Source organism: Emys orbicularis, chromosome 5 (genome assembly GCF_028017835.1).
Source record: "Emys orbicularis isolate rEmyOrb1 chromosome 5, rEmyOrb1.hap1, whole genome shotgun sequence".
NCBI lineage: Eukaryota > Metazoa > Chordata > Testudines > Emydidae > Emys > Emys orbicularis.
Window position 1 is genome coordinate 10,362,523 of NC_088687.1, and position 23,553 is coordinate 10,386,075.

Below are 23,553 nucleotides of genomic sequence, written 5' to 3' on the forward strand. Positions count from 1 at the left end.
TGGATTTTTCACACCCTTGAGAGATGTAGCTACGCCAGTGTACGTTTTCAGTGTCGATCAGCCATCAGGAACTCAAAATATCAATACAAAACTTGTAATACTGAATATTACTAGCAGCATGTGGCAGAAGCCAGTGTTTCCGACTTAACAGCAAGGTATGCATTAAAGAAAATTCTCAACTGCAACCAATTTGGTTGAGGAAAAGTTATTACAAGTCGATCCAATAGGGGTAGTAATAAAGTTTTGAGAAGCATTTTAATAAGTGGACTGGACGTCCGTATCATCTGATCAGAACCCCTGTATTTTTGTTTAAACTCGACAGTGATTATTAAATTGAAGAACATACACACATTTGGCAACTTATGGAAAAAACTAAACGTTACAATTGTACAACATGGTTTCCCAAAGGATGTAGGCACAAATGTGGAAAAAAAAAAAAAAAAAAAACATGAATAAAAGTACTGAATAACAAAGGGCTGAAAACCATGGGCAGTAAAAACATGTTGACAAAACACGGCACACCATGAGCAGGGTTTTTCCGCTTGGTACCTGTCAGCAGTCTGTATGCTGGGCTGTAGTACAGGTATGAACTCCTGCTGCAGTAACCCCATGGGAGGGCTAGAAGTCCTTTAAAAAACAGCAAACAGCAGCATTCAAACAACCATACTGGCTCCCCCATGCTGCAAAACAACTCTCCAGAAAGATACTGGAGGGAGATCACAGTGCGACCAACTGTCCAGCTAAAGTAATGGGAGGTGACAAGGCCTTAGCCGCCTCTACCTATCACTCTAACACACCCACAATAGACCATTCCAGGGCTTGTCGTGCCACAAGTGGGTGGAAATACAATCCAATGTACAGCAGTGCTTTCCGGGACGTTTTCCTCAGCACCCATAACACAGTGATTTTAGTGAAGAGCAGCAGGAGACCATTTTGGAAAGTTGAATGGGAAAAGAGGATGCTGTAGCAAGAAGAGTGACAAGCTGTTGATCCAGATTTCCGCTCTGTTTTTAAGCAGTACAATGGGGAGTATCAGACAATTTACCTTTATGCAATGGAGAACTGAGCATGCGTCATTATTACTTACCTGTAATCTCTCTTCTCTGCAGATACACATCTCAGCAAATTACTCCTCGTAGGCATTTGCTTGTTCACATGGCAATGACAGGAGCCCCCTTAGCTCAATGTTCTATGTGGTAGGACATCCAAGAGACAGCTTTGGGCCCTCCTCCCTCCCAGTGAGGAATTTAGGCTGTGCCAGTAATCTATTCCTTTTGGGCAGGAGGCAAAATTACTCCATAATAGATGGACATTCTTTAAATGTATACATTAGCAATGCCAAGCAAGAGAACGTTGAGCCCTTAGGGAGCAGTAATCTGCTGAGGTGTAGGTCTGCAGAGACCAACAGTTACAGGTTTAGGTTTACCAGAGAGACCCAACAAAGCAAAGCCCCATTCTTAGAGACTAAAAAAAGCTGCAAAGATGCCTCAGAAGAAAAAACAGTGCAACCAAAATGGCAATACGCTGTGTGCTGAACATACCTTTAATAGCAAGAGCGACACAAACCTTATCCTGGTATGTGGGGAGAGAAGATACTGCCCCAAACAGAAGGAGACAGTCACAGAAAAGAGTGTTTTGGGGCCCGTGATGTCAGGCAGTGTTTCTATAAACTTGAGGAGAAGCAAAATCCCCTTTGGCCTGAGGCTGAATGGAAGCAATGTTGTTCGGAAAACGTGCCGAAAGCACCATGGGGCTGCTTTGCACATCTCTTGAATGGACACAGAGCAGAGCTTGTGGCCTGCAGCAGAACACCAGTAGACCTGCCAGGCTGTAGCAATGAGATGCAATCAGAGACACAATTCTTTCCCAGTACATACTGAATTGGTGTAAACTAAAAATAGCTGGTTTTAGCATTCTCTAGTTAAAGTCTATAGCGCTTTGGCAGAGTTTGTGGAGAAGGGTTTTACTGGGGTAAGCCATGGCCGTCTGATGGATTGGCTAAGACAGAACACTGTCACCAGCTCTGCAAGGAATTCAGAATGCTAGCATCACCTGCTCTTTGAAGAACTAAATTGGGCACAATGGCCTCAAAGTTCCCTCGCTCTATGGGCTAAAGTCACCGCCACTGGGGAAAGTGCCCTACCTACATGTAACGAACTCACAGGTATCAAGTGTCTCACCGGGAGCTTTCAGCAGCTTAGTTAACGAATATTCCATTACACACTGGACTTCAATGCAAGAGAAGAAATGCACAGAGTCCCTCCTGACCCTAACAAAAGGGGACTACTCTGGTGTGATACATCTCCTCTGTAGGGCCATGCTTTTAGGATGCAAGCACCTTTGCAGTGCTATGAGCTTGGAACCATCAAGAAGAGTACTGCCCACTAAGGCTGCATATATGCCCTTTCTCATGCAACTGAAATGTCATAGCAAGATTATCGAGGGATCCACAGTCCTATTGGCTGATCCATTACTTCCAGCAGAGGGACTCCTACAAGCTGGTCAAACCTGTTGGCAACAGTATATTTCCTTTCCTGCAAGGCAGCTAGCAATGACTTGTGGGCACTGTCCAATTCCCCACTTACAGGGCTTCTGAATAAAGAAACATCTTGTTCCTCCCTGCTTGCTTATGTAAAACACAGTGAGTCACAAAATCATGTTTGTCACAGACGGCAGAGACTTACTAGACTGCAATCAACTTCAGATGAATTCCTGTGATGCCTCCTTTGCTATTAGCCATTTTTCAGCCAAATGCATTGGCATCTTCAGTCTAGGACATGAGCAAGGCTGGCTCCAGAGTTGGAGTGCTGATGATGACTGAGTTAGCTATTCTGCTGTCTAAGGCTCTTAAGTTCTTGAGGAGAAACTTAGCTAGACCACCGAAGAGCATTCACTCTCCAAAAAGTGTGCCCTTTCCCAATGCCCAAGCCCTTCATCCTCTCCAGAAGTCAGACTTTAGGCAATCTGACTACATGGGAACTCCACACATCCTCTCTCCCTAGAGCTTGTGTGGATTTGTCTCAGCAAGGAGAGGATTATGATAATCGAGCACAGAAACCCAACTCCTGATGCCATTTGGATGCCGGAAGGCCAACATTACGGAAACCTGCACTCAGAAAGAGGAGCTTCAGGTTCTTGTTAAACTCCATGACTTGCTGAAGGGCGCGCGTAGAAGGTGATATGTCTGTATGCACCAGTTTGAAAAAGGAACAATCCTGCGAGTAAACTTTGGTAACTGTTAGCCAAACAAGGTGAAACTTTATAAGAGAAGCCTTCTGTGCAATCAACTTGAAGGCTGCAAGCTCAGGACAGCAGGGCTGGGGACCAGAACCTAACTTGACAATCAAAGAGTCAGAGAGGTGGCCAGATCAAACTGCATAGCTACAGAGAACAAAGCCCTTTTTAAAAAAACACAAAGACTAAGCTCAACACTTTGGTTGAAGCAACACCTTGCGTAATGAGGATTCTGTCATGCATCACTTGTTGGGTGCATTGAGGCAACAAGGATGCCGAAGTCTTGATGCAGAATGGCATCGGACACAGTTTTAACTTGCAGACTTTGGTGCAGAGGAATGGGAGCTACACAACCTCTCCTGTCAGATCTGTGCCCTCCAGAGAGACGCTGACAGTCTCAGTGCCTGCAGTGGCATCTTGACATGGACTCTTCTGAGAGTTTTTGTGCTAGCTTTGTAGCTGAGTTAGAAGAATTATCAGAATAGGGCTCAGAAGAGCTCTTCTCAGGAACTGAGAACTTATAGTTACATCTGTGAGCACATCTGACAGTTCAGCCAGTTTATTTCCTTTCTCAAGCAGAAGACTCCAGGCATGCATGTCTGAGAGAGACACCGTATGACCACACTCATAACAATATTTTAAGTTACTGGTTTGTTTTGCCACCTGAAAGACATGGGAAGAAGCAAAAATATCCAGAATAGTGCTGAGCAAGTAACTCAATGTATCAAGCAATAGTTACAATACCCAAGCTTGATGTCAAGAGATGCTCTGGTGGATAAGGAGCAACATGGCATAAAGCTCCACAAAGGGCAACAGCCTGTGGGCAGATAAATGAAGGTCCATAAGGAGGAAGCAGGATGGGGAGCCCATAGTTTGCTGTCTGCATAAGGGGCGGAGGCAGAAAACGCTGGAGAATTCTAGAAAGGATGGTCCTAGCCCCTGCCTGCAGCCTATTGGTCCTGCCTCAGTGCTCCTGGGAGAAGGGCAGACTGTCAGAGAAAGGACAGGAGAATAAAGGTGTTGCAGAAAGTGACCTCCACGCCCTGGGAGTGATAACAATGCAGAGGGGCCTCCAAAAGATGCTTGAAGGAGAGCAGGTGAAGGTGGCATGAGCCCTGTGGACATCAACCTGGACACCATTGCAAGTCTGTGCCTCAGTGGCAGTCAAAATATACACCAGGACAAAGGATATTGTGAGAGGCAGAAGCCAGCCAGAGACACATTGCAAAGAAATGTCACTGTCCCCAAGAGTTTTTCCCTGACTGCAGTCAGAAAGGAGTTAATTACAGGAGCACAGGAGGCAGCCAAGTACCTTAGTAGCGGTGGCAAGAAACACCTCAGCTGAGTCCAGCGCTTTACAACTTTGACCTAAGGGAACTCATGCTGAGCCCAAGGCAGACGGCCGTCTTGTGAACAGTGAAGTTCTGTACAGTGCAGCATCACTGTGTTACGTAAGGATCTTGCAATTCGTACGTGGATCGCCTTTCATTCGTCATGCCAAATTAAAACAGAAAACCAAGGTATTAGAGATTGGCACAGCAGCTCATGATGCTAAGGTCAGTGCCCAAACGCCAGCCCCATGAATTTCACATGGAATGGCAAATAGTCATTTCTTCATTAGGCATTTTTAAACCTTCTCCCTTGTGATATGGGCTCACACACCAAGAAAACACTCTGGCCTGGGGTGTGGGGCAGTCTCTTGTAAAGTCTTGGTCATCTGGGCTATGGACCAACTACCCCAGGCTGTTCTAGATGAAAGGTAGTTCATACCCTCTCTGACAGGTCACATGTCCATAGCATGTGTGTGATCTACAGCAGAGAATCCAAAGCTCAAGATGGCTACCAAAAGCAAATTCACTATCCCACCTGACCAGACTTGAGAAATTTGGTTTAGAGATAGTGGTCAAAATTTTCCAACTTGAGTACCTGAAAATGGCACCCAAATCCACATTCAGGCACCCAAGTAAATGGGTTGATTTGCAGCAACGTTGGGCATCCATCATCTGCCTTAGCATTACTAGGAGCTGAAGTTACTCAGCACCTTTGAAAACCAGGCCACTCAATATTAGGTGCCTAAATATGGACATAGGTGCCTATCGTCAGGCTTGCAAGTGTGAACATTCTGGCCAGTATCTATCATTTACTAATGCAGGGGGATGGAGAGCTAGGCAAAAAGTCAATCAAATAGTTCCAAGGAAGAGAGGGGGAGAAGGGGGGGGGGTGTTTACTTTTCTACTGAGTAGCAGCAAAATTAGCCCACCGTGGCCTGAAATAACTGGTTCACAAAGATTAGTTAAACTAGTGGGACAGAGTTTCAAAAGTGCTCAGTACCCACAACTGGGGCCAGATTTTAAAGGAGACGTTGAGAACAGTGAGAAATTACATCAGGACAATGGGAGCTGCTGGGTGCTGAGCACTGCTGAAAATCTGGTCCAGTCTTTTGTGCGGGGCAGGACTGGAAACTGGTTCTCTTCGCCTGTTACTTCACTGCTGCTTACAAGAGCCATAATCAGGGCTAAATGCATGCACAAAGTAATATTCATTAAAGGGCATACCAAATTTTGCAATCTGGCTGCCTAAAGGTACATCATCAGAAGACTGCAACTGTGGTTGTGTGTCTACATAATATTTTTTTAAACACAAATAGTAATGATTTCTATACATGCCTGTATTTCTACCAAATTGCGAAGTACCACCATGAAAGTGAGATACTTTAACAAGAGGGACCTTGTTAGTTTTTAATATTGGATGGCAAATGACAGCGGATATACCCAATCAAAAACCTGTTAAATTGTGAGATATTCCAGATTTAGAAACTTGATTCTTGCTATCCGATATTAAATTAGAAGTATTTCCCTGGCTTGTGACAGTTTGAGAGTATTAAGATACTGACTAGTGAACGGCAATACAATAAAAGAAAACTCTGAGGATCTTGTAATTCGTTCTTTCAAATTTGGTAAGTGAAATATAAAAACCACAAGATCAAGATGGAATGTTTGGATAAACTCTAGAGCTAGGTGTAGAAATCCAAATAAAGTTATAACTAAGATCCATTTCAGTTTACAGTAGGAATGAGATTTTACTCAGAAATATGTTTGAGGAGTAAAGAAAAAACAAATAATCAACTTTCAAGTCAAGGTGACAAAACCACCTACTAGGCAATTAACTGCCATTTATATTGTATTATTCTTAGGACAAGATTTTGAAAAATAGGAGCCTAAAGTTAGTAATTCTTTCCTGGTCATACAGCCTCATTTTCTCCTATCCTACCAGGTCACCATTAGGCTCAGTGGACGTAGCAAACAGTATAACTCTGAAGAAGGGTTTACCTACAGTGGAGCTTGAAGCTCCATTCAACTGAATGGTTGAACTCAGATGTCACTGCAGATAATCCAGTGACACAGATAAAGGAATGTATGTAAAACCCACCGGGGGCTGCATCACAGATGAAAGAGGCATACGCCTCAGCACCCCTACCCCATCTCGTCTCCTCTATGGGCTGGAGTGGAATGTGACAAACAACATACGAATTTTACCAACCTAAATTATAAATCCACCGGCTATAATCCTTTATCTTTATGGCCAGCAAGGTCTTCCAAGCTACCCTGCCCTCATTGCAGCCTTTGAAGTACATAAACAGTAGCCTGTTTTCCTGAATTCCTGGGCTCAGGAGGAGAGACACAGGGTGTACCAGGCATTTTCTGCTCCCTGCTGGAGACCCCACCACATTGGGGTACCCCAATGTGTCATTTGGGGGGGGGAGGGAAGAGCACAGCGTTTAGTCTTCCAGGAGCTGCCTAGAAAGGCCACCCACCATCAGCTGCAGGGCACAGCAAGGAGCAGCAAATGCTTGGTACACCGTGGTTGCTTCTTCCAGGGGCCAGTTCTGGGTGAAGCTGGGACAGGAGAAGAATCTCCTCATTTTAACCTGGTCAGCACCTGACTGACTGCACCTTTTGTCAGTCAAGGAAACTGTTTTGTTTACTTTGTGGATTGCCGGGCCCAGGAAGATCATCCTAAACAGAGTATGAACGGGACTGTAAGACAAGGTAAGTTTGAGATGCTCCATTGGCTCAGGCAAGCCCATGACAAGGAGGAATATAATTTCCTCAGAAGGGAAGTGGAAGGTGCTGGGCAAAATGCTGGTAGAAAAGGTGGAACTCTGGATTCCCTTTAGGGAACCAATTCTGAGGGTAGGCTAGACTGCAGCATCTAGGGAAAACTCAATGTAAGGCAAAGAAACAATTAACCAAGTCACACCAACTAAAACTGCCAGCTTGTAAGAAAGTAGCTTTTGGGATATTTCTCCCGTATTGCAGTGCTGGGCCCATAAGCACATTCAATACTGAGGAAAGAGCTCATTGGGAGCAACTGATCTGTCTGGGTTGTTGCTGCAAAACATCACAGAAGTCTTTTTAAGCACAAGTATGACTTGATGTCCTTATATGGAAGAGGTCACCTTACTGCCAAAATTGCCAAGAACCAAAGATGCAGAGCTTCCATAGAGACTTTTCTTGAAACCATTGAGTTAGATGAAGGGAACCACTTACTACTGCCTGGATTACTGCCAAGCTCTACAGGGGTACGACAGGAGAGCTGAGCTGATGTTCTGTTCTGTGCCAGATTGTTTGCCCCCAGCCAGCAGAACTGCTGGGGATGTGGCAAAATTCTGTAGCCTCTGCCTCCTGGAAGAAAGGTGCAGCCCAAACATATCAGAGTGGGGAGTGGTCAGGATCCAGAAATAGGAAGGATTAGTGGGGCAACAGGAATTGGGCATCTGTACCTGTTTGCTTCCATGATACAGGAGGCAAAGTACTACCTGGACAGGAGGCCAACCAGGAAGATTCTATCTCTTGCAACAGACAATGCTGGTCTCCTATTTCCTGGCTGGTGCAGTTAGAACACTGAGCATAATGGTTACCCAATAAGAAAAGAAGAAGGTACAACAAAATGGTATTAAACTATTGTAATTAACATGAAGCAATGCTCAGGAAGTTCCCAGGTAGCCTAGGTCTGCAGTGTTACATTTTCTAATTCTCTATATATCTGTAAAGCAGGATGGTCTCTCACTTATAGTACCATGTTTGGCACTGCTCTCCAGACTGTCAGCATCATAAAGGTCATTACTTTTGATTAGCTTTATAACCATGACCAGGAGGATCAGCACCACAGATATACTGTTAAATAATAAACTTATTACATAATAGTTTAGGAAGAGGAGTGAAAAATGTCAGGGCCAAGGTTTGCAAAATCTGAAGCATAAAGTTAGGATCCTAAGTGCTTATTTAACCACCTAAATCTCTTCAAATTTTTTTTTTTTTTTTTTTTTTTTTTTTATAATGACCTGCGATGCAGCTGGGTCAACTTCAGACTATGTCGCTATATCCTTGACGAGTGCCCACTGACTTATTTTGACGGCAGGCTACCGGTTCTCCACCTGGCTGATGATGACACCATCAAATAGCTGGGCACATTGCGCATACACAGAGAGAGTTTGGTCAGAGTTTTTGTAAGTTCTAAGCACCCACAGCTTCAATGACTTCAATGGGAGCTAGTGGATGTACAGCACTTTCGAAGGTCAGGCCAGACGTACTGAGGAACCGAAATATGGACTTACAGTTAGATTCTTAAGCTCCTGTTTTTGAAAACCTTAGCCCATAAGTAGTGGGAATATTAGTAGCTAGAATATTGTTAAAAACATTGGAACTTGGGCAGGACACAAGGTTTAACACCTCAACATTTGTAAAAATGCCAGTGGCTCTTTATGACCAATTTTCTAGATCTTCAAAAGCACTTTTGCCTCCAAGACCTTGCTGACGGCACTGGTCTAGTCTGACTCAAAGGGAAGTCTGCTTCCTACTGACTTACCAAAATGATTTCCTGCAGCACCTTGTAATAAGCAAGCCTGATTCTGCTTAGCTTGTGAGCTCAGATGAGATGAAAACCCATTGGCTCCAGGCAGAGGTTTAATTAAATTTACTCCAAGTGTAATTCATACATAGCTCCATGCGAGCTTTCATAACTGTATAAAAGGGAGCTTCCTCTTAATAATTGCAATTATAGTTCTTAACATGTTCTACCTAATGCCTAAATAGTTAAGAATACCGTTACTATGCCAGTTTCAGAATGAAAAAAATAATACAGTACCCCGTCAATACCAGTTATTCCAGTGCAACACAATTCAAAAAATGCAGTTAGACAAGCTTAAAGTTGAAGTGCACCAAAAAGCCCTGAATTTGGTGGAAGAGACACAAACCCATGGTCTTGCTTGACCTCCTAAATGTTAGAAATACTGTATCACAAGCATACTAGCCATAGGCTCATATAAATCAAACAGACAACCCAGAATGCATTTCAGATCATTTCAAATAGACAACAAATATTTTTTCCCCTTACTTGATTAACATTCCTTGATTTGGCAGCAACTCCAGATGAATCTTCCCTCCTTCTTGTGTTCTTAAATAGGCAAATTCTTCCAGCATATCAATATCTGTAGAAAAGGTTCAGGACTTCATAGGGGGAAAAAATGATAAAACACAGATCTTCATAAAGCAATCTCACCAAAAAAAAAAATGAAGATTGAACCAACACTATACACTATACCTGCTGAAAGACCAGCCAGAGATAAGACAACACAGTTCTTTGATATACAAACAAAACATTGGTAGTTTAACACAGTGGTTCTCAACCTTTCCAGACTACTGTACCCCGTTCAGGAGTCTGATTTGTCTTGTGTACCTCCAAGTTACACCTCACTTAAAAACTACTTGTTTACAAAATCAGACATAAAAATACAAAAGTGACATTGCACACTATTCCTGAAAAACTGCTTACTTCCTCATTTTTACCATATAATTATAAAATAAATCAATTGGAATATAAATATTGTACTTACATTTCAGTATATAGTATGTAGAGCAGTATAAACAAGTCATTGTTTGTATGAAATTTTAGTTTGTACTGACATCGCTAGTACTTGTTACGTTGCCTGTTGTAAACCTAAGCAAATATAGATGAGTTGATGTACCCCCTGGAAGACCTCTGCGTACCCCCAGGGACATGCATAAACCAGTGGTTCTCAACTAAGGGTAACACACTTACCATGTTACCATGACACGAGTCAGATATCAGGAATGGCAATATACAAAAACCTGTAGGAGAACACTTCAACCTCCCTGGCCACACAATAGCAGATGTAAAGGTAGCCATCTTACAGCAAAAAAACTTCAGGACCAGACTCCAAAGAGAAACTGCTGAGCTCCAGTTCATTTGCAAATTTGACACCATCAGATCAGGATTAAACAAAGACTGTGAATGGCTATCCAACTACAGAAGCAGTTTCTCCTCCCTTGGTGTTCACACCTCAACTGCTAGCAGAGCACCTCACCCTCCCTGACTGAACTAACCTCGTTATCTCCATACTGATTTATACCTGCCTCTGGAGATTTCCATTACTTGCATCTGAAGAAGTGAGGTTCTTACCCACAAAAGCTTATGCTCCCAATACTTCTGTTAGTCTTAAAGGTGCCACAGGACCCTCTGTTGCTTTTTACAGATTCAGACTAACACGGCTACCCCTCTGATACATGTTACTAAAGTCCTCCAAATATTGTACAGATATTTTTGAGGTACAGTTCACCCACACAAGTCAGGATCATCACATATGTGCAAGCAGACAGAAAAGCTCTCTTTTTTCTGTGCAACATGGCATCAAAGTAAACGTAGTCAGACTAGGATTGAGGAGGAAGTGACACTACATTGTATTGGTGCATACTAGCCCTTTTACAACCATCGTCTTAACTTTTTCCCCTCCCCTCATTCTCTTGTTTTTTTCGTCTCTTTTCTTCTTCATATTTACCTTTTCTTCCTTCTCAATTCCTATGTTCTAATTCAGTGGTTTTCAAGCTTTTTTTATTTGTGGACCCCTAAAAAATTTCAGATGGAGGTGATGACCCATTTAGAAATCTTAGACCACAGACCAGAGGCTGAAAACCACTGCCCCTAATTTGTTCCCTTAACATCTCCCACAGTTGCTGCTCACAAGAACAGAATTTTAGTTAGGGGTCCACAACTGTAGTTAGACCCACCTCATTTAATAATTATTGCAATTAGATACCAGTCTAGTTATACACTTAGCTGACCATATATGCATTTGACATTTGTGTGCATAAATCAGACATATTTTGTATGAACGTGCATACACCTAATTCTGAAAATATGACCCAAACAGCTGCAAAGTGAAAGTGACAAGATTTTGGATCTCTGAAGCATGGATACCACATACTTTTCACTTTGCTGCCCCCACCCAGGAGCATAGCTGAAAAACTCCAGCATAATGGCCCAGCGTAACTCCTGATTGTAATGGAAGTGCTGAGAGACTTGTTTGTAATAGCACAAGCAACTGCCATTTTATAAAACTGAGGAGTGACAGCAATGTAGGGATGTATATTTTCCAGGTACCAGCAGCAATCACACATCCATTTTATAGCCAATTCTACTCTGATTTACACTTCATGCATTCCCATAGATTACAAAAGGTTTGTATGGCACATAATTAAATGCAGAATTTGGTCTCTTGGAAAAGCAGATAAATATTTTCATAAGTGACTATTTCCTACAACCTAATGGATGGTTTTAGATGACAAAGAGGACTCTGCATTGTTTTTTGCTGCACTGATAGTTTTTAATAGGAAAAAGGATACTTGTAACATAGTTGAAAAAATTCTCATACTGGAAGTTTCCCTGCTGACAGATTTTGTTGATGGCTTTCAGGAACAAGTTCTCCCCCCTTGGCCATTCATGCTGAAGCAAAACGATCACGTGACCCAAAGCCATATCATCCCTGTTATCTGTGAAAGCTCTCAGCTATATATATTATTTAAAAAAAAAAAAAAAAGATTCACACTGTATGAATCAGTAACATCACAACAGATTACTACACTCAGTGTCCAAAACTAACAGTGGTGGCAGAGACTACGCGCTTATTAATAGTTGCTGAAGTACGGCAAGATCCTGGGATGAGTGAGAGGGCAGCTAGTTGTTGTTGAGGGTTGCTAACATGGGGAAATGGGGAATTCAACCTCTCCTCCTAAGTTAGTCACTTCTGCCCATGCCAAATAGGGAGAGGGAAAGAGGATATTTGTTCCCTCCCAATACAAAGTGCACAAACTGTCCCCTGGTACTAACAAACCACACGTCATGTTTTCCTGTATACAAAAAGCCTCAGTGGTCCCCCACCCAGCTGCCAAAACCTCTATCCATTCTGACTGCCAAATGAGTAGCACAAAAGATACTGTTACCAAGGCACCGTACTAGATGTGGACAAGGAGGGAGCAGTGCCACATCATTTCAGGAACAGTGCAGCATAATTTAGATCTAAGATGCGCATAGAATATGGAGCTTTGACAATAACTTACCTTAAAACAAGCCAACAATAAATGGAGGCAATATGGCATAATAGCTTTACTGGTACATGGCCAAAGTTTTAGATCAGAACCTGTAATAGAGAAATTATATTACATAATTATGCATGTCACATAATCCTATCATTTTGATTAAAAAGTCAGAATGGGAAACAGGAGGCACAAACCTGCAATTACCTAATCCCATGCCTCAATCAGAATGATTAAAATGTAAAATAATATTAAAAAGCCCGTCTTCTTTTCTTCTTTCTTGTGCTATGATTGTGTATTCTGCTACATAGTAAAGTGATGTTGATGACAAGGCATTTACAAGACACAAAGAAGGATAAGGAATACCATCTCTTTCCACGGTAATAATGTACAGTTTCTTTTCTTTAGGATATAGACAAGTGTGTCCTAAAACTAAGCTGGGTGAAATGCTTAGAGTATTTTGTAATCAGGTTTGTCCTGGCAATACTGGCTCAGGGTGAAACCAATGTTCTCCTGTTGACATCAGAGATTTCACGCTACAATGCAACATAAGGAAAACTCTGAAACTTAGTGCACATATAAGTGACTGGGATTTTACTACAATCTATGTCACTGGGAATCTCACAATTCCTAGACAGCTGTTCAGAAGTGAAACCCAAAAAATCCCCATACCTTTCCTGAATTTAGACTTCACTTTAGGCTGCTCCTCTTGTGTTTTACCCCCTTCTTGTATGGGAAGTACCATGTAGCACATGAGGTCAAGTACTTTTTCACATGTCAACTACAAGAGAAAATATAAAAGATGAATAATCCCGAGATTCTAAATTTAAAATGAAATCCAGATTTATCAGTAACAGAACAATGAATTCAAACTCTTGCAGTAGGCAGCAGAAATGGGAACTCGAAGATCTCTATCTAATAGAATTTACAATCTATAATGGACTAGTGGGCAAAGTAATCTAATTGGTCTGGACAAAGGGAAAAAGATGTAATATGAATTGATGAAATTACCCCCTTTAACAGTGGATGCTTAGTTCTTTCACAGTGTTTTTTCTTTCAACAGTGCAAGAATAGTCCATTGGTAATTTAAAATGAATTTACTTTTAGAGTTCAAATTGTTTTCACTGTTTCTGGAAGTTTTTAATAAAAATAAGGCTTTTTCCGTCCCTGTTTAGAGAAATTATTCCCCAAAAGTCAAAACTGCAATCTGATAGCACTGCAGAAATGCTGTAAACCCTACTCCTAATTTATTAAGAAATAAAAGGGTACAAGAGGGATATATAATCAGATAAATCAAGGATTTCAAATGAAAGTTATCTGTAGGGGAGGAAACATGGGCCAGTGGAGAGACCGTAGGATGGGACTCAGGTGACCTAGATTTTATTCTCCGCTTCACCACTGACCTGCCATATGACCCTGGGCAAGTCACTTCAGAGAGCTCTCCTGCTGACAAAAAACGCCCACCCCCCACGAGCGGCAGCGGCTTTGTTGTCAGGAGAGCACTCCTGCCGACAAAGCGCTGTTCATGCCGGCGCTTTTCATCCGTAAAACTTTTGTCCTTCAGGTGTGTGTGTGTGTTTTTGTTTTTTGTTTTTTTTAAAACACCCCTGGACGACAAAAGTTTTGCCGACAAAGTGCCAGTGTAGACAAAGCCTAAATTTTTGGGACGTGGAATAATACTGCATTTGTACCCCGCATAGCGCCCTGGGCCCCATGTTGACTGTGACCTCTATGCACTACTGTAGTAATAATAACAAGGTATAAAACACATATTCCAAAGCTAAATTGCATTACGAGGTCACGCCAGATAATATGATTCTCCAAGTCTGCTGAGTTGTCAGGTGGCAACTCTTTTCTATGAACATATTCCAAAAAGTAAGATTATGTTTCCAATAACCCCTTCACCACCACCCAGACATTCCCCCCCACCCCAGCATACTCTTAATCACCTCCATGTGGTCAGCGCTAAAAACTAAGGTGAAGCTAAGGTGAAGCATATATGTCAACAATAAAAGTAAGAATCCGGAGACAAAGGCTGCAATTATCAAACGTACTGTTAAAAAAGGAAGGTAATTCAAAATTAAGGTTAATCTAACAAATAACTCCAATTCAAACTCACAGCTGCCAGATAGAACGCAGTTCACATGATACACATTTGGCTGCTCTGTCACGCATTCAGGGGGCGTGGGCAGAGATGCAGTGCCCTCCTGGCGTCAGGTGGCATGTCTGATCTCCTGCTGGAAACAGGCTAGCTTGGGGCCCCCAGGGAGGACTGGCAGATGGAGGGGAAGGCCTGGAGAAGCGAGGCCGGTAGGCTGTACTTACTCTGTATTCTCCAAGGGCGAAGTGGCAAGTAGCTAACTGGATAAGTGCTCGCTGATTCTCTAGTAGGGATCCTTGTCCTGTGAGCTGCTGCTGAGAATGAGATCCCTGGAGAGCTGCTACGTGATGTAGGCTGGTAACTGCTTTTTTATACTGACCCTTATAAAAAATAATTAAAAAGAACATTAGAACTTCTCACACACAATTCATAAAGAAATAAAGGAGACAATCCTACCTTAGAAAGTCTCCAAAGCCAAGGTTATCCAAGTAGTGAAGATTTCACAATGTCACGCTAATTAAGCTAAGACACGGTAAGAGAGGGGTTTGAATGGTACATTTGTGAGCTTGTGACAAGGGAAGATATAGGCTTAATTTTGAAAAAAAAAATAAAAACAATTATTCTCTTTATATGTATTTAAATTGGATTTTTAATTAGATTGGTTTCAAATTAAAATTTGAATTTACAAACGTGGTCTCAAGGGCTAACGAATCATTTATTTTGGAGCCATTTTAGTCTACTGAAAAAGTCTGTTCGCTATATTGGAATGAATCTGCAAGAGTCCAGCATTGCAGGTGTCTGCAGTTTTCATGGTATATGTTGCCCAAAACTGATCAAGCTAAATTGCTATTTATTTCATTATTGGTAAAACAATTCTAGATGATCAAAGAAAACCTTACTTGACTCTTTCTCTCCCTATCTGCTTGCATACACAGTTTTTGTACCTGCTTGATTGGAAGATTCTCTCTTAATTGCTAATTAGACATACAACTGTCTGTAGTGGAAGGACAGATTTTAAGTTCTTTAAAAATTCAAAACAGCCTTTTTTATGGCATACTGCCTGAAGAACAGAATGATTTACCGAACAAACACTATACTGTAAGAGTGGGCAAGAGTCTGGGCTTGTCTTCACTACCGAGGTAAGTCGACCTAAGTTATACTACTCCAGCTGCGTGAATAACGGTCAGCTTCCTTTACTCTTCTCGGAGAGCTGGAGTACCGCAGTCCACCGGAGAGCACTCTGCCGTCGATTTAGTGGGTCTTCACTAGATCCACTAAATCGATCCCTGCTGCATTGATCGCTGCAGCGCTGTAGCAGAGACCAGCTCTCCTTGCTTTAAATCTAAAAGGGGTTATTCAATCTTAATTGTTATACAAAAATTATATTTATACCTAAATTGCAGTTTTTAAGCTCTCAAATCCAGTGGGTACCCCAATATATTAGTCATTTAGTCCCCCATTCACACCTACGTTGAGGTGACCAGTAGACCAAGAAGTCAGAGCTGCAGGGAATATTTATGCAACAAGACCCAAAGGGCTATTTCTAGGCAGGTATTCATGGACTCCAGTCTGGAAGAATTCCAGGCCAGGACCAAGAGGGCCCACAAGTGCCCTCAGTGCATCTCGCCTATCAAGACTGAAACATGGCTGTGTCTGATGGCATATAGATTTGGCACATTAACCTTTGTTCAGCAGTCAAGAAAGATGGCAGCTTGTGCACTTAACAAAATGAGGCTTCCTCGGTGGATCTGACCATTTCCAGAACCAGTAACTCCTGTGCAAGACCTGGGGAAACTGCCAGTTCCTAGCATATAGGAGCATCATCTGGGCCACAAACTCTGAATTTATCCACAATCAATGTGTGTCTACAGGGATGGGGGGAGAGGGAAAGGTGGGTAGACTCTGTGAAATCCTCTAAGCCAAAGCTACAACCTCTCACTTGGTAAGAGATATTGGAGACTTGGGATTAGGGGCCATAAATTCTGGGCAACTGCTGACTCTGCCAATGGTAGGAAACAACAAGCCATCAATAAGTCATGCTCTGGATGGAGCAAGAAACATTTCTGTTTAGAGAAGACGAATTATTAAAAACCTTCCAATTAAAAAAAAAAAACAAAAAAATAGTGAGAAGAGGGTAAAAACCAAAATTCAAAGGGAAAACTAGCTATAAAGCTCTCCCACAGAGCAGTTTTCACCTAAGGAGACATGCTGATTACCACAGCACCTGAATATGGGAAATGAAAGGGAGAACTAGATTGCTCAGTAGACTGACCCTCTTCTAAGGCATTATTACACACTGTATTCACTTCGTCTTCACCTGCTGATGGTAATTCAGAACAGCCAGCCAGCCTGACCTGGGTGCACTGGACATTTTGACTTTATACGAGCACATTTCACATTCTAGGTAACCCCAAACACTTTACAAAGCATATCACTAACACTCTGATGGCAGTCCTTGTGCCTGCCATGCCAACTCACCGTGTCGTGGGCATTAGAATGTCAGCCAAGATACAAGGGAGCTAGCTTGTGAACTATTAGGAATGAGTCATGGGACCTTTACCTTCTGTGGGGACAGCCACCCAGCAGGGGCAGTCTTGCAGGGCCCGTAGGAAGCATTAGCAATGACACCATGCCAAAAGCTAAACTAATGTATTTCAAGACGTTTACCTTGCCCAAAGGCTTATGGATAAGATTTTATGGGAATCCCATTCTTAACAAGCCTCCAGCACACTGTAAAACTTTGCAGTGAGATGGAAGTAGATAATACTCAGTCCTGCTTTGTACAGGGGATTGGACTAGATGACCTCTTGAGGTCCCTTCCAGTCCTACAACTCTATAAGTAGCACAGTACCAAGCAAGGAGTCAGCTCTCTTATCTATGTGCCCTTCCAAGCAGAGGACTCGGCTGTATTTTTTTAGCAAACCTCAGTCAAGTTTAACCTCATCACTCAAGGCCCACTCTAAGCAGTCTTAAGGGAAACCTGGGTACAGGGAAAGACCAAGAACTACTTTGTCAGGATGCTCTTAATCTCTCTTTTTAAAAAAATATTGTAATTTTCCATTTAAAATAGCAGGAATGACCAAAGCATATGAAACTACTAGGTGACTTTTGTTATATGCTTATTTACATTGAGATTGCAAAGAGAAAATTAAAAAATTGCTCCAAGAAAACCATTCCTAACAGCAAGAGAGCAGCAAAATACACTGTGTCACTAAGGCCTAGTCTACATTTAAAACTTACACTGGCATATCTATGTTGGGTAGGAGTGTGATTTTTTTTTTTTTAAAGTAACATAGCTATGCCAGCATAAGTCAAGGAATAGATGCACTTATACTGACATAAAAGTGTTTTTGCCAGTATAGCTTATGTATCTTGGGGAACTGGAGTAAGCTATGCAGAAGTGTTTTTATGCCAGTACAAACTGCATCTACACTAGAAGAGTTTGCTGGTATAATTATACCGCTATAGGTATGTTAGCAAAAAATTTCTAGAGTCAACAAGGCCTCAGTCAACCGAAAATTAGATAAGTAAGGGAAAACACAGGATAGGTTGGTTTGAAACATTCTGAAATTTTGCATTCAAAATACAAGTAAATTAAGAAAATTGTGAGTGTTATGGCTATTATTTTTATGACTATTATGTGTTCCTGTTTGATCATTGTTATGCTGTTGGCTAGATGATTCAAAGGTTCTTTCCTGCAGGCGTTCCCCTCACATCCCTCTGCAGGAAGGCAGGCAATGGCTTTCGAAAACCCAACCACCAGTACTTAACTGACAAAATAGGTGTTAATGCCTTTGAAGTTTTGTCTTTGACCAACCTGGACACAATGGGAACATGGAACAAAGCACTGTTAAGTAGATAAAAACCTGAGGCCCTGAGCTCAAGGGTGGGGCAGTGTCAGCAGGGAAGCAGATAAAACCCCAGTCCCCAGAGGAAGATACCTGAGATGCAAGGGCCTTCTTCAAGTGTAGCATAGCAAATACAGTACTGGACTAGGACTCATGAGACCTGGGTTCTATTCCCTGCTCTACTACTAGTCTGCTGGGTAACCTGGGGCAAGTCACGTCACCCTTCTGGGCCTCAGTTTCCCCAACTGAAAAATGGGGATAATGATATTGACCTCTACAAAGTTCTTTGGGATCTACTAATGAAAGGTGCTTTATAAGAGGTAAGTATTATTTTTATTTATTATTAGGAGGTCAGATATATGCATGTAAGCCTTTTGTTGCTTTAACCCAGTGGTCCCCAACGCAGTGCCCGTGGGTGACATGGCGCCCGCCAGGGCATCTATGTGCACCCACCTACTGGCCGCCGGACAAGCAGCCACCGAAATGCCACCGAGAAGCAGGAACGTCAAGAAGCGGTGCCACTGAAATGCCGCTGATTTTCGGTGGTGACGCTGCTTCTCGGCGGCATTTCGGCAGCAACGCTTCTTGGCGTTGCCGCTTCTTGGTGGCATTTCGGCGACTGCTTGTCCGGCGGCCAGGCTCCTCGGCGGCTAGTCGTCTGGCGCCCACCACACAGAAAGGTTGGGGACCACTGCTTTAACCCTTTTTTATTCTGATTGCTATGTCCTATGGATAAATAAAGACTTTTGGTGGCGGGGGGGGGGGGGGGGGAGAAGAAGAAGAAGAAGAAGGTGGTGCTCAGAGTGACTGCATGTATCTACTGTTCACAGCTTCCAAAAGGAAGTCTCTTGCATGTGCCAAACCCAGCTGGGCCTGCTAAGGAAACAGTTGACAGACAGGGGTGCTTGTAGGCCAGGGACCTGCTCTGTGGGTAGGAGAATTGAGGGATTCCACCTTGAGAGGAGTGAAGAAACAGGGCCTGAAACCTGAAAGGGTGCACTAGAGAGAAATGTAAGAGGGATCAAAGATGCAGCTAGCCAGGACACAAATCCATTAGGTCGAAGGGCTATGTAAAAGTCTAAGTCTCATTCTTTCATTTACCTGGTAAATGATCATATCTGTGAGGAAGATTCGTAACCAAAGCCAGGTATCTGTCTTCCATGACAAGCAAATTCTTGTGAATTCTGTGGAAACAATCAGACAGTAGTCTTAAGGGTGGGAGGGGAAGCACTGCAAAACTTTTGTTTAAAAGGCATCTAATAATAATAAAACTGAAAAATAATAAGACTGAACAAAAACATTTTCAACATAGGACAATTTCTAATCCACCATTTTTCTATTTATCATGCTATTCATCAGGAGGAAAGTATTCAACATACCTAAATACGGCTACCTGGTACTCTTTGTATGAAGTATTTTTTCAAATAACAAATATAAGACATCAATAAAAAACACATTATAATCAGAAAAGACCCAGTAACTAATCTTCAAAGAAACAAATTGCTGGGGAAATTATCTCTTACATGCAAATCTTCAGGCGGTTACTAGCAACACTCCCACACTTAAGGTTTTGGTATCCATTCGGTACTACGTTCTCCCATTTCTCTTTCTTTTCTACTACCACCTATGTGCTACCTTAGTAAAAGCTGCTTTCAAGGAAAGGCAAGTGAATGAGTACAGAAGTATGGAGGAACTAAAAAACAACAAATAAACCAAAATTCCAAGATAATTGATAAGGCTTCTTATCTCAATGCCCAATCTCAAACCATCCAGGCTTCCAAAACAGAGGGTACTTTCAGAAATACCTGAACTGTATTTTAACAGTCAAACAATTCTTCTCTAACAAGGAAGCATAAACACAGAAACGCCTGCAATCATCCTTACCTTTATCGAGTGATTCCAGAGAATAGAGAAGCTCCCAGCTCTCTCTTGCCAGTTTAAAGCTCTCTAGTACTTCAACAGAGTTTGCAAGGTCAGTCTTATTTATTGTGATGTGACGACTTCTCCCCTTCCCAGAAGGGTCTTCATCATCCGAACTCTGCTTAAGGATCAGTATAGACAAAACATTTCGCTCTCTTTAAATTAAATGTTTTTCAAAAGAATCTTATGGAACTTCTGCAACATTGCGTATAAGCTTCAAAGCAAACAATCCCAGTGCAAATATCTTCAGAATAGACTTTTCACTATTTCTATGCTTAGAATTAATTATATATTAAATATTACTAACTCCTTTAGCAAAAAGAAATGAAAAATAGTGGAAAAAATTGTTATTTTACTCTAAAAATAAGCTATCGAGATCCTGAGTGCCATGTCGTCATAAATTGCATCTCTAAAGAGTTCAATCTGTTACACACTGGTCAAATTGTGGTATTGTTATCCAGATTGCACTAGAATAATTTATTACTGAAGTAAGAGCTAAACCTTCTCAATCAATCAAAAACCATCATGGCATACTGCAAATCACATGTAATTCTTCTAAAATGTGTACTTTTACCAACAACGTAATTCTATAAAATAGTATTTTTTCTCCTAAGAAAGATACAGAGCACACACATAACTGTTATTACAGGCCAGCTATTATGCAATAGCACTTTGCCTATGGAATTCCTGCCTGAAAACATAGTACAATCAAATAGATACAGGTCTGTCGCATCTTACACGCATTTAACATGCGCGATTTCAGCTTTATGCGGTCGGCAAAAACAAAAACAAAAAAAGAGAAAAACAATAATTTTAATACTATACCTCTAGTGCGGGCGATTCCGCCCACCATGACACTCAATGTAATTTTGACTATACGCGATTTTTGCTTTACGCGCTGACTGCGGAACGTAACCCCAGCGTAAGATGCGACAGACCTGTGATAGTCTCAGCTCAGTTCCTTTCACATCATGATACTAGCACGTACAGTATTGCCAGTAAAATTGTTTTGTTCTTGCTGCTTCTAACCAAAAGTCTCTTTCTTTGCATATTTTGGTCAGAAACAGAAATTCCTAATGTTCTAAATTCCAAATGCGTTATAATTTCTATTAAGAATTGAATAGTCTAAAGGAGTTACCATGGTCTTCTCTCTTCCTTCTGCAAGTTTCCTCTTTTTATGTATGTGCTTGTTGCGATCAAGATCTGTATCGCCATAGACACCGGACACATCTTCAAGGAGAACCAGTGGAACTTGGTTTGGAGCATTTGGCCCTACATTTAAAAAATAAATTAAAACTTTCTTTAGACTGAACTGAATGACCGTTTGCCTGCTTCAAATTTTTTCATTCAGGCATGTTGTACGGAACAATTTGAAAGTAATTCAACAAATTGTGTCAATGTTTAAAATACCCTGGTAATAATACAACTTGCTTTGAAGGGAGCCCTATCTTAGAGGTCACATATCCTCTGCCAGAAGTCATGATGATTTGCTCAAAGCTGTCAGAAAATCTTGGAACCCCTTCTAAGGGAGCAGTCACAAGATATGTAAGAGTTTTAAGTATTTTGTCTTCAAGCATCATTTACTTTCAACTAAAAGCAATCATTAAATAATGCCAGTCATTTGGTCCATTTGGCCAACAGCCTAAAAGCAACAACCAAAGAAAAATTCCCAAAGAACTCTTTATGGGAAAATGGAGCAGAGCCTTGCCAGCCACCGAAGCCTCAAAAGAGGAATGCAGTTGTTTTATCACGAGATTTCCTTAGTAGTGTAACTTGCTTATGGCCGGCTCCTGCTGACTTCAGATGTGTGGGATCAAGCTTTTAGTTGGCTGCCAAAGTCCACTACCCCTTCCCATGACCATACCTCCAAAGAAGCTTAGTTGTGGGTAAAGGATAGGAATGGGAGTCAGATCTGATTTCTACTTCCAACTGTGCCACAAACTCTCTGTTCGATCCTGGGCAAATCACTTACAGTCTTAGTGCTTAAGTTTAGTCATCTGTAAAACTGAGATAGGAGTATTATCTCCATGTGCCATAGTGTGCTGCCAGTATTTTGAAAGGGGATCCCCAAAAGTGTTTCATTCCTTAATCTACCAAAAAAAAACCCACCCTGTGTATTAGGGGTTTGCATGCTTGCAGAGAGAAGGATGAAGGAATGGGAAATCTATTTCTCTGTCATCCCATTTAAAATCTCTGTCTGCCAAGAAAGGAGGCGATGCATCACCAAACATAAAATGAACATCCTGAAAATATATCAACCAAAGCATTGATTACTGCCCAAGCCCGCAGACAGCCTGAGAGCTTATGAGAGACATGTGAATTGCCCCGCTCATCTCATAATCCTCCATCCAACCCCATGTGAAATAGGCAAGAGATGATTACTTACAAGTAATCGTTGTTCATTGAAGATCTACATCTCAATAGATGCCACCCCAGTCCATGCACCTGGTGAGAATTCTCATAGATGGAGGTTGAGAGCTGTTGCATCCAGCAGGAGGCATCTTGTGCCTCCCTGCTGAAACATGTGGGCTCTCTCCCTTGTTTCTATAGACAGTTCCTTTCTAAAAAAGGAGGAGAAAAACCCCCAGTGACGCAGATAACACCCATGGCACTGCACTCCACCGGCATTTGATAGCACAGCAGAAATCAGCAAGAGATGTCACAAAAATACATTACTGAGCTCAGGAACTGACACAGTGGTACCCGAAAGGATGTGAGAGTGAAGCACAGTGCCCAAGGCTTGCATCAAGTTGGGACAGAATGCAGTCCCTCGGGAGTTCCTTCCCCAACTCTTCTCAGACAGGATGTGACGGTAGAAGCATGGGTAACTCATCGGGGCAACGCAAGACGTCCCCCGTTGGATCCAATAGGCGCAGAATCTTCAAACTACAGAGTTCCTGTCAGACCCACCCACAGTAATCCAGACCCAAGAGGTGAAGTCCACTAACACTGGTATTGTCAGTGCAGAATTATCCCCATTTTGCAGACTGGGAAACTGTGGCCTAGTGAGGGTAAGTGACTTGGCCAACGTCATAGGAAATGCTACACTCACTAGATC

The 23,553-nt window shown here is 42.0% G+C and overlaps 1 protein-coding gene across 7 annotated transcripts in view; it reads right to left on the reverse strand.

The window, feature by feature from the left end:
* The window catches only part of INTS10 (integrator complex subunit 10), a 42,790-nt gene that overhangs the window by 2,007 nt on the left and 17,230 nt on the right, over positions 1 to 23,553 (reverse strand). For 3 of the 7 annotated variants that reach the window (XM_065404578.1, XM_065404574.1, XM_065404572.1), the window contains exons 9-17: positions 21,634 to 21,767; positions 20,460 to 20,613; positions 19,677 to 19,759; positions 14,952 to 15,107; positions 13,299 to 13,407; positions 12,651 to 12,730; positions 11,937 to 12,099; positions 9,631 to 9,724; positions 550 to 627 (exon numbers count right to left, since the gene is read on the reverse strand). In XM_065404578.1, the coding sequence (XP_065260650.1) occupies positions 550 to 627; positions 9,631 to 9,724; positions 11,937 to 12,099; positions 12,651 to 12,730; positions 13,299 to 13,407; positions 14,952 to 15,107; positions 19,677 to 19,759; positions 20,460 to 20,613; positions 21,634 to 21,767 (1,051 nt within the window). Of the gene's footprint in view, positions 1 to 549; positions 628 to 9,630; positions 9,725 to 11,936; positions 12,100 to 12,650; positions 12,731 to 13,298; positions 13,408 to 14,951; positions 15,108 to 19,676; positions 19,760 to 20,459; positions 20,617 to 21,633; positions 21,768 to 23,553 lie in introns of all 7 variants that reach the window. The other 4 variants (XM_065404576.1, XM_065404573.1, XM_065404575.1 and 1 more) reach the window with 3 other exon arrangements.